The 12,789-nt window shown below is 46.6% G+C and overlaps 1 protein-coding gene across 1 annotated transcript in view; it reads left to right on the top strand.

The window, feature by feature from the left end:
* The window catches only part of spag5 (sperm associated antigen 5), a 50,401-nt gene that overhangs the window by 18,975 nt on the left and 18,637 nt on the right, over window positions 1-12,789 (top strand). Inside the window, exons 10-13 of the mRNA XM_079863504.1 lie at window positions 10,607-10,699; window positions 10,795-10,929; window positions 12,210-12,303; window positions 12,390-12,537. Coding sequence (XP_079719630.1) covers window positions 10,607-10,699; window positions 10,795-10,929; window positions 12,210-12,303; window positions 12,390-12,537 — 470 coding nt within the window. The remainder of the gene's footprint in view (window positions 1-10,606; window positions 10,700-10,794; window positions 10,930-12,209; window positions 12,304-12,389; window positions 12,538-12,789) is intronic.

The following is a 12,789-nucleotide window of genomic DNA, read 5'->3' as shown; positions in this document are numbered from 1 at the left end:
TCTACACATTTTTGGCCATTTTTTGCTATTTTTGTCCAGAAATAGGGTCAATATGTTATCAAATGTTAAAAATAACCATTCCATTAAATTCCTGGGGTCAGAATTGTATGGGAAAATGTGTTCATTTGTCTCTGTATGTTGTTTACTTCAAATGTTAAGCCACTTTCTATATAATTTTTTTATTTTTCGGGTTCCGGTCGGGTTCCGCAAAGGGTTAAAAATGAAGCCTTTGGGACATTATTTCAGCTTGGTACCTGGCAGATTCTGAAAATAGACACTTTAAAGATTTAAAAAAATCAGGTGGCATAAAAAAAGCCGGGGGGTGCGCGTGGACCCCTATTTCCATCTAGACTAATTAGCTTAACTCTTTCCCCGCCAGCGTTTTTTGTTTTTGTTTGTTTTTTTGTTGCCAGCCTGCTCCAGCATTTTTATAATTTTTTTCTTCAATTTCACAAAATTTGTATGGTCCCCACTTCCCAGAATATTTTGTTTTATGAATGTCTTAACATACAATATAACAAAAGAAAGAACTTCTTTCTTAACTCTGCTTAAAAAAAAAAAAAAACATTATTTTTTTATCAACACTTGTGGGTACGTTTCATAAAACATTTTGAACAAAAAGCTGAGAAAATTGCGTTTTTCTCAAAGACTTAGTCCGGATCGGATTCAAAACATAGATGGAGTAAATAGTCCATCAACAGCCCTAAAACTTGCACAGTTGTGTACCTCTTCTTGGGTTTGACATTTGTTACGTTCCCAATTGGTATTTTCTAGGGACAAAAGGGAAGTAACCTTTTAAAGCTAAAGTTAACAGATCTGTGTCCCAGCACACCATACACAACGTAAGATTTACAATACATTTATTTACAAGAAACAAGTGAATACATAAATACAGTGAAAGAATCCTAAATATACAACTCCAAAAGAAAGAAAAGAAATAAAGCTTTTCCTTCAGGAGCGGGTAAAACCAAAACAACAAACAAAAGATCACTACCTAAAAGGAAATCTAATTAACCTACAACAATAAATACAAATAAACAACAGAACTCTTACCTTACTTCCTAACTAACAAAAACAGGAGAAAATGAGAACAAAAGAAAATGGCACCCACTCCCTACTGCTCCAACACTCAATAATGGGCAAGCAATTCAAAGCTGTACACTACAGCCACAAGACATTTAAGTTAACCTTGGTTTAAGCTTAACACATCAAAGCTGCCACTACAGCCATAACAACACATTTAAGCTTAACATACACCAACAAGAGCAACACTCTGAGTCTGGCAACACCAACAGTCTCAGGCTCTTGGGAGAAGAAATCTCTCACAGTCCCTCTCTCCGGCTCTGCTTAAATACTGGATCCTCTTGCCATTGATGAGGAACAGCTGGTAGGTCCCATCACCTAGATTAGGACAGGGAGGAGCACAAGAAATTGGACAAAACATACAACAAAACTACAACTCCCAGCAGGCCGTTGGGTCCATTGGCAGCACACACTCTCAATAAATCAATAAATGACACTTACACATTATAAAACACAAATGCATACGTCCTGGGACGTAACACCCCCACCCTTAAGTTCAAAATACCACTGTAATTTGTACATGAGGCATATACAGTAAGACACATTTCACCTCAAGCCCCATGGATCAACAAGTTACTGGAGGAAAGCAACACTGGAATTCGCCAAGGGAGTGGTAGTAACCATGATACCAACTTATTCGGTTACACCATGCACAAATCTTCAGCAAAACCGCCTAAACAAAACCATCTTCCCACTATAGAGCTGAGTCTGGGAAACGTCCAACGACATTTCTTGACACTTTTCAAAAGTGGGTTCTTTAGGAGGCTGGGATCTTGCAAAAATAGAGCAGTGTGCCAGGACAACATCCCCCTACAACACTGCACGCACCCCAGTTGTGTTTACCTCCACCAAAAAAAAAGATTGAACAAAAGTTGGTAGTAGGTACAGGAGTGCCATTTTTAGTATGTGCAAACAGTAAGCAGATGGCAGATCAATCTCAGAAAACTTCACAGCAACCAATTGGTCCCTCCCAACCATTACGGGATTCTGTCCAATCTGAAGCACAGCAGGCATGATAGAAAACGTCTCGGTTACATATGGTAACCCTCGTTCCCTGAGGGAGGGAACGGAGACGTACGTCGTGGTGAACGACGAATAGGAATCTCGCTAGAGAGGCCAATCTACTTCGAGTGAAACTAAACGAGCAAATGCATATTGGCGTGCAATCATTTGCATCAGCTGTGCAGCCTCGCAGCGCGGGTATTTAACGAGCAGCTGGTGCGATTGCACTTCAGTTTTTTGCTGAGGAGCCGAGCCGGTGAGCTGGCTGCCCCGGCGGGTCGCAGCAGATGTGGCGACGGGACGTACGTCTCCGTTCCCTCCCTCAGGGAACGAGGGTTACCATATGTAACCGAGACGTTCCCTATCGTCCGGTCACTACGACGTACGTCGTGGTGAACGACGAATAGGAATCCCTACTAAAGTGCCACAGCTGCTGCACCCCATCCAGCGCCCTGAGCAAGCCTCTACACCTCCTTGCCTGGAAGGACGATAGGAGAGGGCTTACACCGAGAGTATCCGTCACTGTTGTTCCGTGATAACCCATACAGTGAGATAATTGGATAACACTGGGAAGCGTGCCCGATCTGAGGGAGGGGAACGCTGCGGGAGCCACATTCTTAAGAAGAGTTATGTGGGAATAAACATATGGACTAACCCAAGGGTTGTACTGCATATGAATAGTGGGTGACTAAGCCCAAGGGAAGACACGGGCTTCCGTTTAGGAGCAGCCGTGGAAGATATACACATATGGGATCCCCGTAGGGTCACACATATGGGACCCAGCCTAGACCCGGTTCTCAAGGATTCAGCGGATAAAGGCCTGGCACCGGACGCTCCGCCACGTCCGGGCCGAGGGTGTTTGGAGGACTCGACAGGTTTTGACTCTGGAGCAATAAGGGTGCACAGTAGGGTGCAGCAAGCCGACAGAGCCGGTACTCACAGTGCTTCTACCCGTTTAGGGCGAGAACACGGGAGGACACCAGCTCTACACGTAGGCTACAGTATCTAGCGAACGTGTTAAGTGTCGCCCAGCCCGCAGCTCTACAGATATCTGTTAGCGAGGAGCCACGTGCCAGCGCCCAGGAGGATGCAACGCCTCTCGTGGAGTGTGCATGCAACCTGAGCGGGCAGGGCACGCCTTGGGCTTGGTAAGCCAAGGCAATGGCATCCACTATCCAGTGGGCCATCCTCTGCTTGGAGACAGCCTTTCCCTTCTGCTGGCCTCCGTAACAGACAAAGAGCTGGTCTGAGGTCCTGACGCTTTGAGTTCTGTCAACGTACATACGCAGAGCGCGAATGGGACAGAGCAAGCCAGGGCTGGGTCTGCCTCCTCCAGGGGCAGCGCTTGCAGGTTCACTACCTGATCTCTAAAGGGAGTGGTAGGAACCTTGGGCACATAGCCAGGCCGGGGTTTTGGCCTGTTTTGCCATCTATGTGGTCATGATAAGCTGAAATAGCGGCAGCGTGTACTTTGAGGGTGGAGAGAGACAGCCTTTGCTCCAACCCTTGCTGCAAGAAGGAAAGCACTGACCCTATCGAACATCTTCGGGGGTCCTCTCTGCGAGAGGAACACCACTCGACGAACAGGTTCCACTTCAAGGCGTACGCACGTCTCGTAGACGGCGCTAGCGCAGAAGTGATGGTGTTAAGTACCTCTGGGGGTAAGTCACCTAGAACCTCCGCGTCCCGTCCAGGGACCAGACATGGAGTTTCCAGAGGTCCGGACGCGGATGCCAAAGGGTGCCCCGTCTCTGAGTCAGAAGATCCTTCCTCAGAGGAATGGGCCAGGGAGGGACTGTCACGAGGAGCATGAGTTCTGGGAACCAAGTCCGGGTGGGCCAATAGGGAGCCACCAGAAGGACCTGCTCCTCGTCCTCCCTGACTTTGCACAGGGTCTGTGCAAGTAGGCTCACTGGGGAAATGCATAGTTGCGGAGGCCCCGGGGCCAGCTGTGTGCCTGTGCATCCGTGCCGAGTGTTCCCTCGGTCAGGGAGTAAAACAACCGGCAGTGGGAGGTTTCTGAGGAGGCAAACAGGTCTACCTGAGCCTCTCCGAACTCTCTTCAGATCAGCTGAACCACATGGGGCTGGAGTCGCCATTCTCCCGGGAGCACGGCTCATGATAGCTCGTCGGCCACACGGTTGAGCACACCGGGGACATACATGGCTCGAAGCGACCTCAGATGCTTCTGACTCCAAAGGAGGAGATGGCGGGCGAGTTGCGACATGCGACGGGAGCGTAGACCACCTTGACGGTTGATGTACGCAACGGTCGCAGTGTTGTCCGTACGGACCAGCACGTCTCTGCCCTGTAGCGGCCTTTTTAGGCGGCTCAGAGCGAGACATACTGCTAGCAACTCGAGGCAGTTGATGTGCCAGTGCAGTTGGGGGCCCGTCCACACCCCTGACACTGCATGCCCGTTGTACGTGGCACCCCAGCCGGTGGCAGAGGCATCTGTGAAAACCACAGCATGCCTGGACACCTGTTCCAAGGGGACTCCTGCCCGGAGGAACGAGGGGTCTGACCACGGACTGAAGGTCTGGCGGCACTCCGGTGTGATTGCCACCCGGTGAGTGCCGTGATGCCACGCCCATCTCGGGACTCGGCCGTGAAGCCAGTGCTGAAGCGGTCTCATATGGAGCAGACCGAGCGGAGTTACCGCTGCAGCCGCTGCCAAATGCCCCAGGAGCCTCTGAAAGAATTTCAGTGTGACCGCCGTCCTGCCCTTGAACGTGTTCAAGCAGTTCAACACCGACTGAGCGCGCTGCTCTGTGAGGCGCGCTGTCTGAGCGACCGAATCCAACTCCATACCGAGAAAAGAGATCCTCTGCACGGGGGCTAGTTTGCTCTTTTCCCAGTTGACCTGAAGGCCCAGCTGTCTGAGGTGCCTGAGCACAAGGTCCCTGTGTTCGCATGACTGATCTCGAGAGTGTGCCAGTATGAGCCAGTCGTCGAGATAGTTGAGGATGCGAACGCCCTGTTCTCTCATGGGAACAAGGGCCCCCTCCGTGACTTTCGTGAAGACACGGGGAGACAGGGCCAGCCCGAAGGGCACGACCTTGTACTGATATGCTCGACCCTCGAACACAAAGCGCAGAAACGGCCTGTGTCGAGGAGGAATCGAGACATGAAAGTACGTGTCCATCAGGTCGATCGCTGCAAACCAATCTCGGGGACGGATGCATTCGAAAATGCAATTCTGCGTGAGCATTTTGAACGGTAGCTTGTGAAGGCTCCGATTCAAAACTCACTGGTCCAAGATCGGTCGTAACCCACCACCTTTCTTGGGTACAATGAAGTAGGGACTGTAGTGCCCTGACCTCATATCAGCTGGAGGGACCGGCTCTCTCGCGTCCTTCACCAGTAGGACTGCAATCTCCACACACAAGACATGGGCATCGGCTGCTCTCACTGTAGTGGAGTGGATGGCCCGAAACTTGGGGGGACGCCGGGCGAACTGAATCGCATAGCCGAGCCTGATGGTCCGAATGAGACAGCGAGACGGACTGGGGAGCGCTAGCCAGGCTCGCAGAGACCGTACAAGCAGGACCAAAGGGACCGTAGGCGTACCCGGAGTGGGGCAGCGAGGTGGAACACAGGGGCTCGGCTCGGAAGGCTCTCTCTGGGAGGCGGCCCGTAGCGGAGTCTGAGTGTGCTGTGCAACACTTACCTGGTTCCACAAGGCAGGAGGCGGCTTGGTTGCGTTCTCGAACCGCACACTGTTGCCTGCTGGCGATAGAAGAGGCGGATGAGAGTGGTGAGGATTCTCTCCTCCCACTGCTCTCCTGGTCCTCTTCAGACCCAGGGATAGAAGAACTGCTCTTTTTTTTTTTTTTTTTTTGAGAATTTAGGTACCACTGTGACTCCAGTGGTGGAACACTCAAAAGATTCGTACCCCGGCCCTCACCGGGTGAGAGCAGCTCCACCCATCTCCGGGTCACCCATCTCAGGGGTGATTGTTTCACCGACCACTTAAACAGTGGCTGAGACGGGCGGTGTCATCCTCCTGCAGCGGACACAGTAGAGCAGGCTGTGCCGGAGTGTTTTTTTTTTTTTTTTTGCAGGGGATGACACCCTTGGCGACGAGTAGACTGAGGGGCAGCCAACGAGGCACTCTGGTGGTACATCGGGGAAGCGCTTCAGTCTGCTGCTAACTGCGGAGAACTGCTGGGCCAATTCTCAACAGTGTCGCCGAAAAGGCCACCTTGTGAGATGGGAGCATCGAGAAAGCGTACTTTGACGACGTCTCACACCTCTGCAAGGACAGCCAGGGGAGCTTCTGGACCACCAAGGTGGACATCGTCTGGCCGAGGGCCTGCGCTGTGACTTGAACACGGTCAGTCGACAAGCGCAGCTCAACTCCGGCTCAGAACTACCCTCGTGCAATAAGAGTGCCTTGGCCTCGCATGCAGGGCAGAGGTGGCTCGCCAGGGGCACAGCCAGCCCACCCTCGAGGGTAGCGAGAGAGGTGAAAACTTATGAGAATTTGGCACTTTTGGCGTTCCATATTTTGGCACCAATATAGCTCCATACTCCTAAGTTTTCAATGCACATCCGAGAAAAACCCGGGAAAGCATGGCTGTCAGTTCTGAATCTGATTCAGCATAAGCACACACACTATTACAGTGGGAACTCAGCATACCCTCATTTCCAGAACAAAACAGGCCCTCTCTCCGATGCAGCAATCGACATCTGCCCTCAGCTGGAGCCCTGAATGAAACGCTAGGTTCCTCCAATTTTGAAGGACCAGCAATCCCATCCAGAAGCTGCACAACTTGTGATGCGCTAGAGAGGGAGGGGCCCTAGGGGGTTGGTTCCCCGAAGGAGAAGCCCTCAGCTCTCAGATCACCCAAGCCATTCTACTGAAGTAGACCTCTCCTGGTGGCCACCAGGGAGGGCGCTACAACGGAGAATAGACAAGGAGATCGCGCACCTAGAGCGCCGAGCGAGCGCTGGGTTGCCGTGACAACCCGCGCTGCAGCCCGGCAGCTCGACGGCACACGACACGCTGAGGAGCGAGAGATCCGTCGGGTTTTCCCCGCGGAAGCTCTCGCCGATCTCCACGGTCCCCCAGAGTGTCGAGCAGACCTGCAGCTGTGCTTTACACACAAGCAGCGGCTGGCCAACAACAGAGGGGACTCAACTTTCCGGAGAAAAGACGTGCCGACGTGGTCATGTTCCCGTGCGAGAACATGAACCACCCACGAACACAATCTCACATGTTTCCCAGGCATGCAAGACAGTGATCGTGGCCGTCAGTGAGGACAGGAAACGACCGCAACCAGAAACACACGGGTGGAATGTCATCTTTAGAAAGACGCAACTCACACCCATGTAAGCTCTTTCAGGGAAATACTCTCCTTGGTACTGAAGCACGCAGGGGAACGGTCGCAGCGGACACAGACAGGAATATGCAACCTGTCGTGCGCTGTCTCTCTTCACGGCAGTCTTACCAGCCATAAGAACGGCTATTCAGCGCTCTTGGCGCACCGTTACCAGCTGTGAAATCAGCTTTTTTGTTTCTTTCTCAGTAACACATAAACAAAGAGAGAAAAAGAAAGTCGACCCCGCTGCTGCGCTGTATCGCCCGCACCAGACACGAGAGATCATCTTGAAGAGCTTGCTCGTTGTTTGATCACTCAGTAGATTAAACAGCATCGAAACGCTCGGCTCCGAAGCAAAAAGCTGAAGTGCAATCGCACCAGCTGCTAGTTAAATACCCGCGCTGCGAGGCTGCATAGCTGATGCAAATGATTGCACGCCAATATGCATTGGCTCGTTTAGTTTCACTCGAAGTAGATTGGCCTCTCTAGCGAGATTCCTATTCGTCGTTCACCACGACGTACGTCGTAGTGACCGGACGATAGGGAACCAGCTTGGCTTGGTCAGGACTTTGCACAGAAGACTCAAACAAAGACATAACTGAGTCTGAAAATCTAGCAGTTCACCAGTTTTTTGGCTTGAGAACAAAAGGGCAGGTTCAGAAAGAACTGTAGTGGAGAACTTGGTAACCAAAGCTGCTGGACCACACAGGTCAAGGTTACCCACCATGGTCAGAGAAGAGAACACCTTGCCACCTGAGGTCGTTCCCTAAAATTACTCTGATACCCTTCACAGGCAGTTCAGAGCTTGACAGGACCTGAAACTAAGTCAGGACCTGAAACTAGGTCAGAAGTTAGCCATACGGAGTGTAAAGGTACATACACACAGCTTTGTCCAACACCTTGAACAAAGACTATTGTACCTGTATAGGATTCTTCTGGAAAAAAATAAATAAATTTGACTGTCAAGTATCAACAACTGGGCAACTCCTGTGTGTCTTAGTCAAAAGACTGTGAGAGGGAGAGTTAAGAGAGAAACAGTTCCAGGAAATATGAATGGTTTGTAACCAGCAGTGTCAGATCGCAAGGGACATGTACGGGTGGAACCAGACTGTACCAGAGCAACGCTCTTCACTTAAGCATCGTTACCATGCCTCCATGCCATGCATTCAGCTATCATATGACCAGGGTCAAGACAATAAACACATGCTTTTCTCTAATTATGACTTGAAACTGATTTACGACCTTTTAGAATTTTCCCTCCCACCATTTTCAGTGGTCAACAACTTTCTCTGCACTGCATTGTTAACTGAGACAAGTTTTATGGCTGAGCATAATCTCAGAGATCACCGCCACCTCAGAAAGTGTTATGACCTTCTGATAATTTAGATGAACCACCACAGTTTTAGGCACAACTTTTAAAACCTTCCAATAAAATCAATTATTGCAACTGGTCAAAACTTATAATTCTACAGGAAACACAATTTCTCAAAGAGATCCTTCTCCTGAGCAAATTCTGCAAATTTTTTTGGTTGACTGTTTTCGTTGAATTGCGATAGCAATGTAGGTTTCGGGCAACACCAATTTGTACGCTAATGCAAGATCTAACTCTATAAGTCTAATAGCAAGTACTAGATCAAAATGTGGACTGACTGGAACAATTCTGGGAAGCAAATCCACACAAACAGCTTCTTCAGTCTCAATATCATTCAAAACCTCTTCTGAATCTGCAGACAAAATTCCAGTTTTAATTAGCTCACAAAGTAGCTCTTTTCAAATAACTTGCATAGCAGGTTCCTTCAACGCATCACTTTTAAAGAAGTCGGCTACCAATAGAAAGTCTTTCTTTCTGCACACTTTAAAGACTTCCATAGAAGGAGCCAAAGTGAACTCGATCAAATCAAACTACATATTTACCCACATCTCCTCTTACACCAAAAAAACTAAACAGTCAAGCAAAGCACACAGCTTATAAAACAATTCCACCAAATTTCTTAAATGCAAGCCCATTTAGAAAAAACAAAAAACAATGCTTTAGACGAGCCCCCAATTGTTACGTTCCCAATTGGTATTTTCTAGGGACAAAAGGGAAGTAACCTTTTAAAGCTAAAGTTAACAGATCTGTGTCCCAGCACACCATACACAACGTAAGATTTACAATACATTTATTTACAAGAAACAAGTGAATACATAAATACAGTGAAAGAATCCTAAATATACAACTCCAAAAGAAAGAAAAGAAATAAAGCTTTTCCTTCAGGAGCGGGTAAAGCCAAAACAACAAACAAAAGATCACTACCTAAAAGGAAATCTAATTAACCTACAACAATAAATACAAATAAACAACAGAACTCTTACCTTACTTTCTAACTAACAAAAACAGGAGAAAATGAGAACAAAAGAAAATGGCACCCACTCCCTACTGCTCCAACACTCAATAATGGGCAAGCAATTCAAAGCTGTACACTACAGCCACAAGACATTTAAGTTAACCTTGGTTTAAGCTTAACACATCAAAGCTGCCACTACAGCCATAACAACACATTTAAGCTTAACATACACCAACAAGAGCAACACTCTGAGTTTGGCAACACCAACAGTCTCAGGCTCTTGGGAGAAGAAATCTCTCACAGTCCCTCTCTCCGGCTCTGCTTAAATACTGGATCCTCTTGCCATTGAGGAACAGCTGGTAGGTCCCATCACCTAGATTAGGACAGGGAGGAGCACAAGAAATTGGACAAAACATACAACAAAACTACAACTCCCAGCAGGCCGTTGGGTCCATTGGCAGCACACACTCTCAATAAATCAATAAATGACACTTACACATTATAAAACACAAATGCATACGTCCTGGGACGTAACACATTTCATTCGGTAACGTTGGGCAGTTTTGATTTATATGTTGTTGGATGTTTGATGATCACGTTAGCTTACATGTGCGTAAGCAATCCTCTGTCACTTGTTTCTGACAAGTCTTTGCTTGTTTTTGGATCCGGAGATTCTGTACTATTTTAGAAAATGCATAATAGCGCCCCCTAACGTATAACAGCGAAAGCGGTAAGCATTGTCATAAATGATGGAAATTCTGGTGGGGAAAGAGTGACTACAGACAGTCTTGGTATGATTGCTTTGCATAATGCATGCTTGAATTTGTGTGTCATTTCCTTGTATTCTGAATGTGAATTTTGTAAAACAAGGTTGATTTGAGCAAGTCCTACATGGAGTCCATCAGTGCAGCGAATGTCCATTTGAGAAGGAAGTTTGAAGATGACATGAGCTTGTTAGCGGAGGTAAGACTTTACATTAAAATGAAAATGACATGCAAAGACTAACTCAACCTTTAAATAGCAACGTAACAAATTTGCCTCCTTTCCTCCATGGGAAGCTGAGAAAGGCTCAAGAGCTGGTTCAGAGGATAAACCCAGTGCTCTACCAGCTCCATCAGAGGACTACCACCGCCGTGGAGCACAGCAAGCAGCATCTGGCAATGAGAGACAGAGCCATGGAAGAGAGAAACCTGGTTAGGCATTTACCACTGAAATGAAATGAAAATTCTATCAGTATTTTTTCATACTCAGTGCCATGTCTGTTAAACCTTAAAATAGAACCCCAAAACCACCAAGACAATAGTCTGAAGCTATATGATAGCTTTGTGCGAAGAACAGACCGAAATTTGTGAGGAACAGATCCAATGATGTTTTATTTGATTGTAAAATCAGACCATTTCATTTTGACCAGCTACTGCATGTTAAGATAAAGTTTACCGTTGTTCGCGAAGCAGGTGAAATCCAGTCATTTAGGAATCCATGCAATCTGGAATTTCGTGTGAGGGCAAAGGTTCTCCCCATGCAGATTTTGCAACTGGATTAAGGTGGTCACGCAAAATCACCACATTGACCAAGAGAAAGCTGCTTGGTTTCAAAGTGACTGACTTGATTTGTGAGCTGTGATTCATAGATTGCTAGACTATTGACAATAGAAAATGGGCCTTTTTGCATGTAAAAATTTGTAGAAATTTTGCTGATTTGTCTGCATCTTTAGATGCAGATTTTTCGCTTTCCACTGGCATCATTGCTGCTTGGCGCTCATAATTCAAATAACGTCATTGGTTCTCACACATACCAAAAGACAATTGAGCTTCTAGTCTTTTCTCTGCATCTCCATAGACTTTACAGATTAATTCTTTAAAGTCATGACTGACAATACGCTTGTATTAATTTTCAATGTATTATGAAATGTATGTCATTCAGCCCTGCAGCACATGATCAATCCAATTTGCTTTTCTTTGGGACTGAATGTCTGCACTGTCATTTCTTTCATTCAAATGATGAAATCGGATCCATTTATTCAGACAGTCAGGTCAATATCTGGTTCATTTGTTATTGTAGTAACAACTTCAGCTTCAGCACAGTGGTAAAGATCAATAATAAAAAACAAAAACAATAAAAAGCTGTCATTGTGGAAAGATTCTAAATTTCATCTCGCTTGAACTAATAATATTCTCTCTCAGAAGCGTTGTGTAAGTATAGTTAACTAAAACCATAAAAGAAAACATTTTTGTTAAAATAAATGTTAACTAAAATAGAATATGCATATATTGTTTACCTATCTAAAGCATTAGTTTCATTAAATGGGGTAGGTGAAAGCTTTGTGTTGTGAACATTAATATGTATATATCTGAAAATATATCTGAAAAAAGAGAACACAAAATCTTTTTAATCTCCATCCAAAGAACTTTATGCATTTATTTTAAATGCAGTTTCTCTTTCTTTAAACGGATACATTTTTGTAAATCCCCAGATGGAAAATGAACTAGAGCACGTGAGTTCAAGCTTGCATGATGCCAGTCAACAGATTTCAGACTTGAAGATGCAGCAGACCATCATGACTTCAGGTGTGATAGTGATTTACTTTGAATTGGCTTATTCCCTGTGTAGTCAAAGGTGAGCTTTTGCTTGATTTTGCTGTATGTTTGTTCAGAGATGTCAGTGCTGAGGGACCAGCTGAATCAGGCAGAGAAGGAGCATTTTCAGCTGAAGAGGAGAAGCACTGAGCTCTCAGCCACTGTAACATCTACGCTGGCCTCTTACGCCTTCCTAGAACAGACCCTCGCCTCTGAGACCAGCAAGTATGTTAGCAGAAATGCCTTTTGCCTTTTGGTTGACTAAATTGGTGCTGAAACTCACCTAAATGAATGGATGCAATTCAGAATTTTGGTCACACTTTAGATTAGGGTACAATTCTCACTATTAACTAACTATTAACTATGACCTTTGCCCCAATAAACTCCTAATTACTGCTTAATAATAGTTAGTAAGATAGTCTAGTTGTGAAGTTTAGGTATTGGGTAGGATTTAAGGGATGTAGAATATGGTCATGC

This window comes from Squalius cephalus (assembly GCF_949319135.1).
Source record: "Squalius cephalus genome assembly, chromosome: 2".
In the NCBI taxonomy this organism is placed as follows: Eukaryota; Metazoa; Chordata; class Actinopteri; order Cypriniformes; family Leuciscidae; genus Squalius; species Squalius cephalus.
This window is presented reverse-complemented; position numbering and strand designations above follow the sequence as displayed.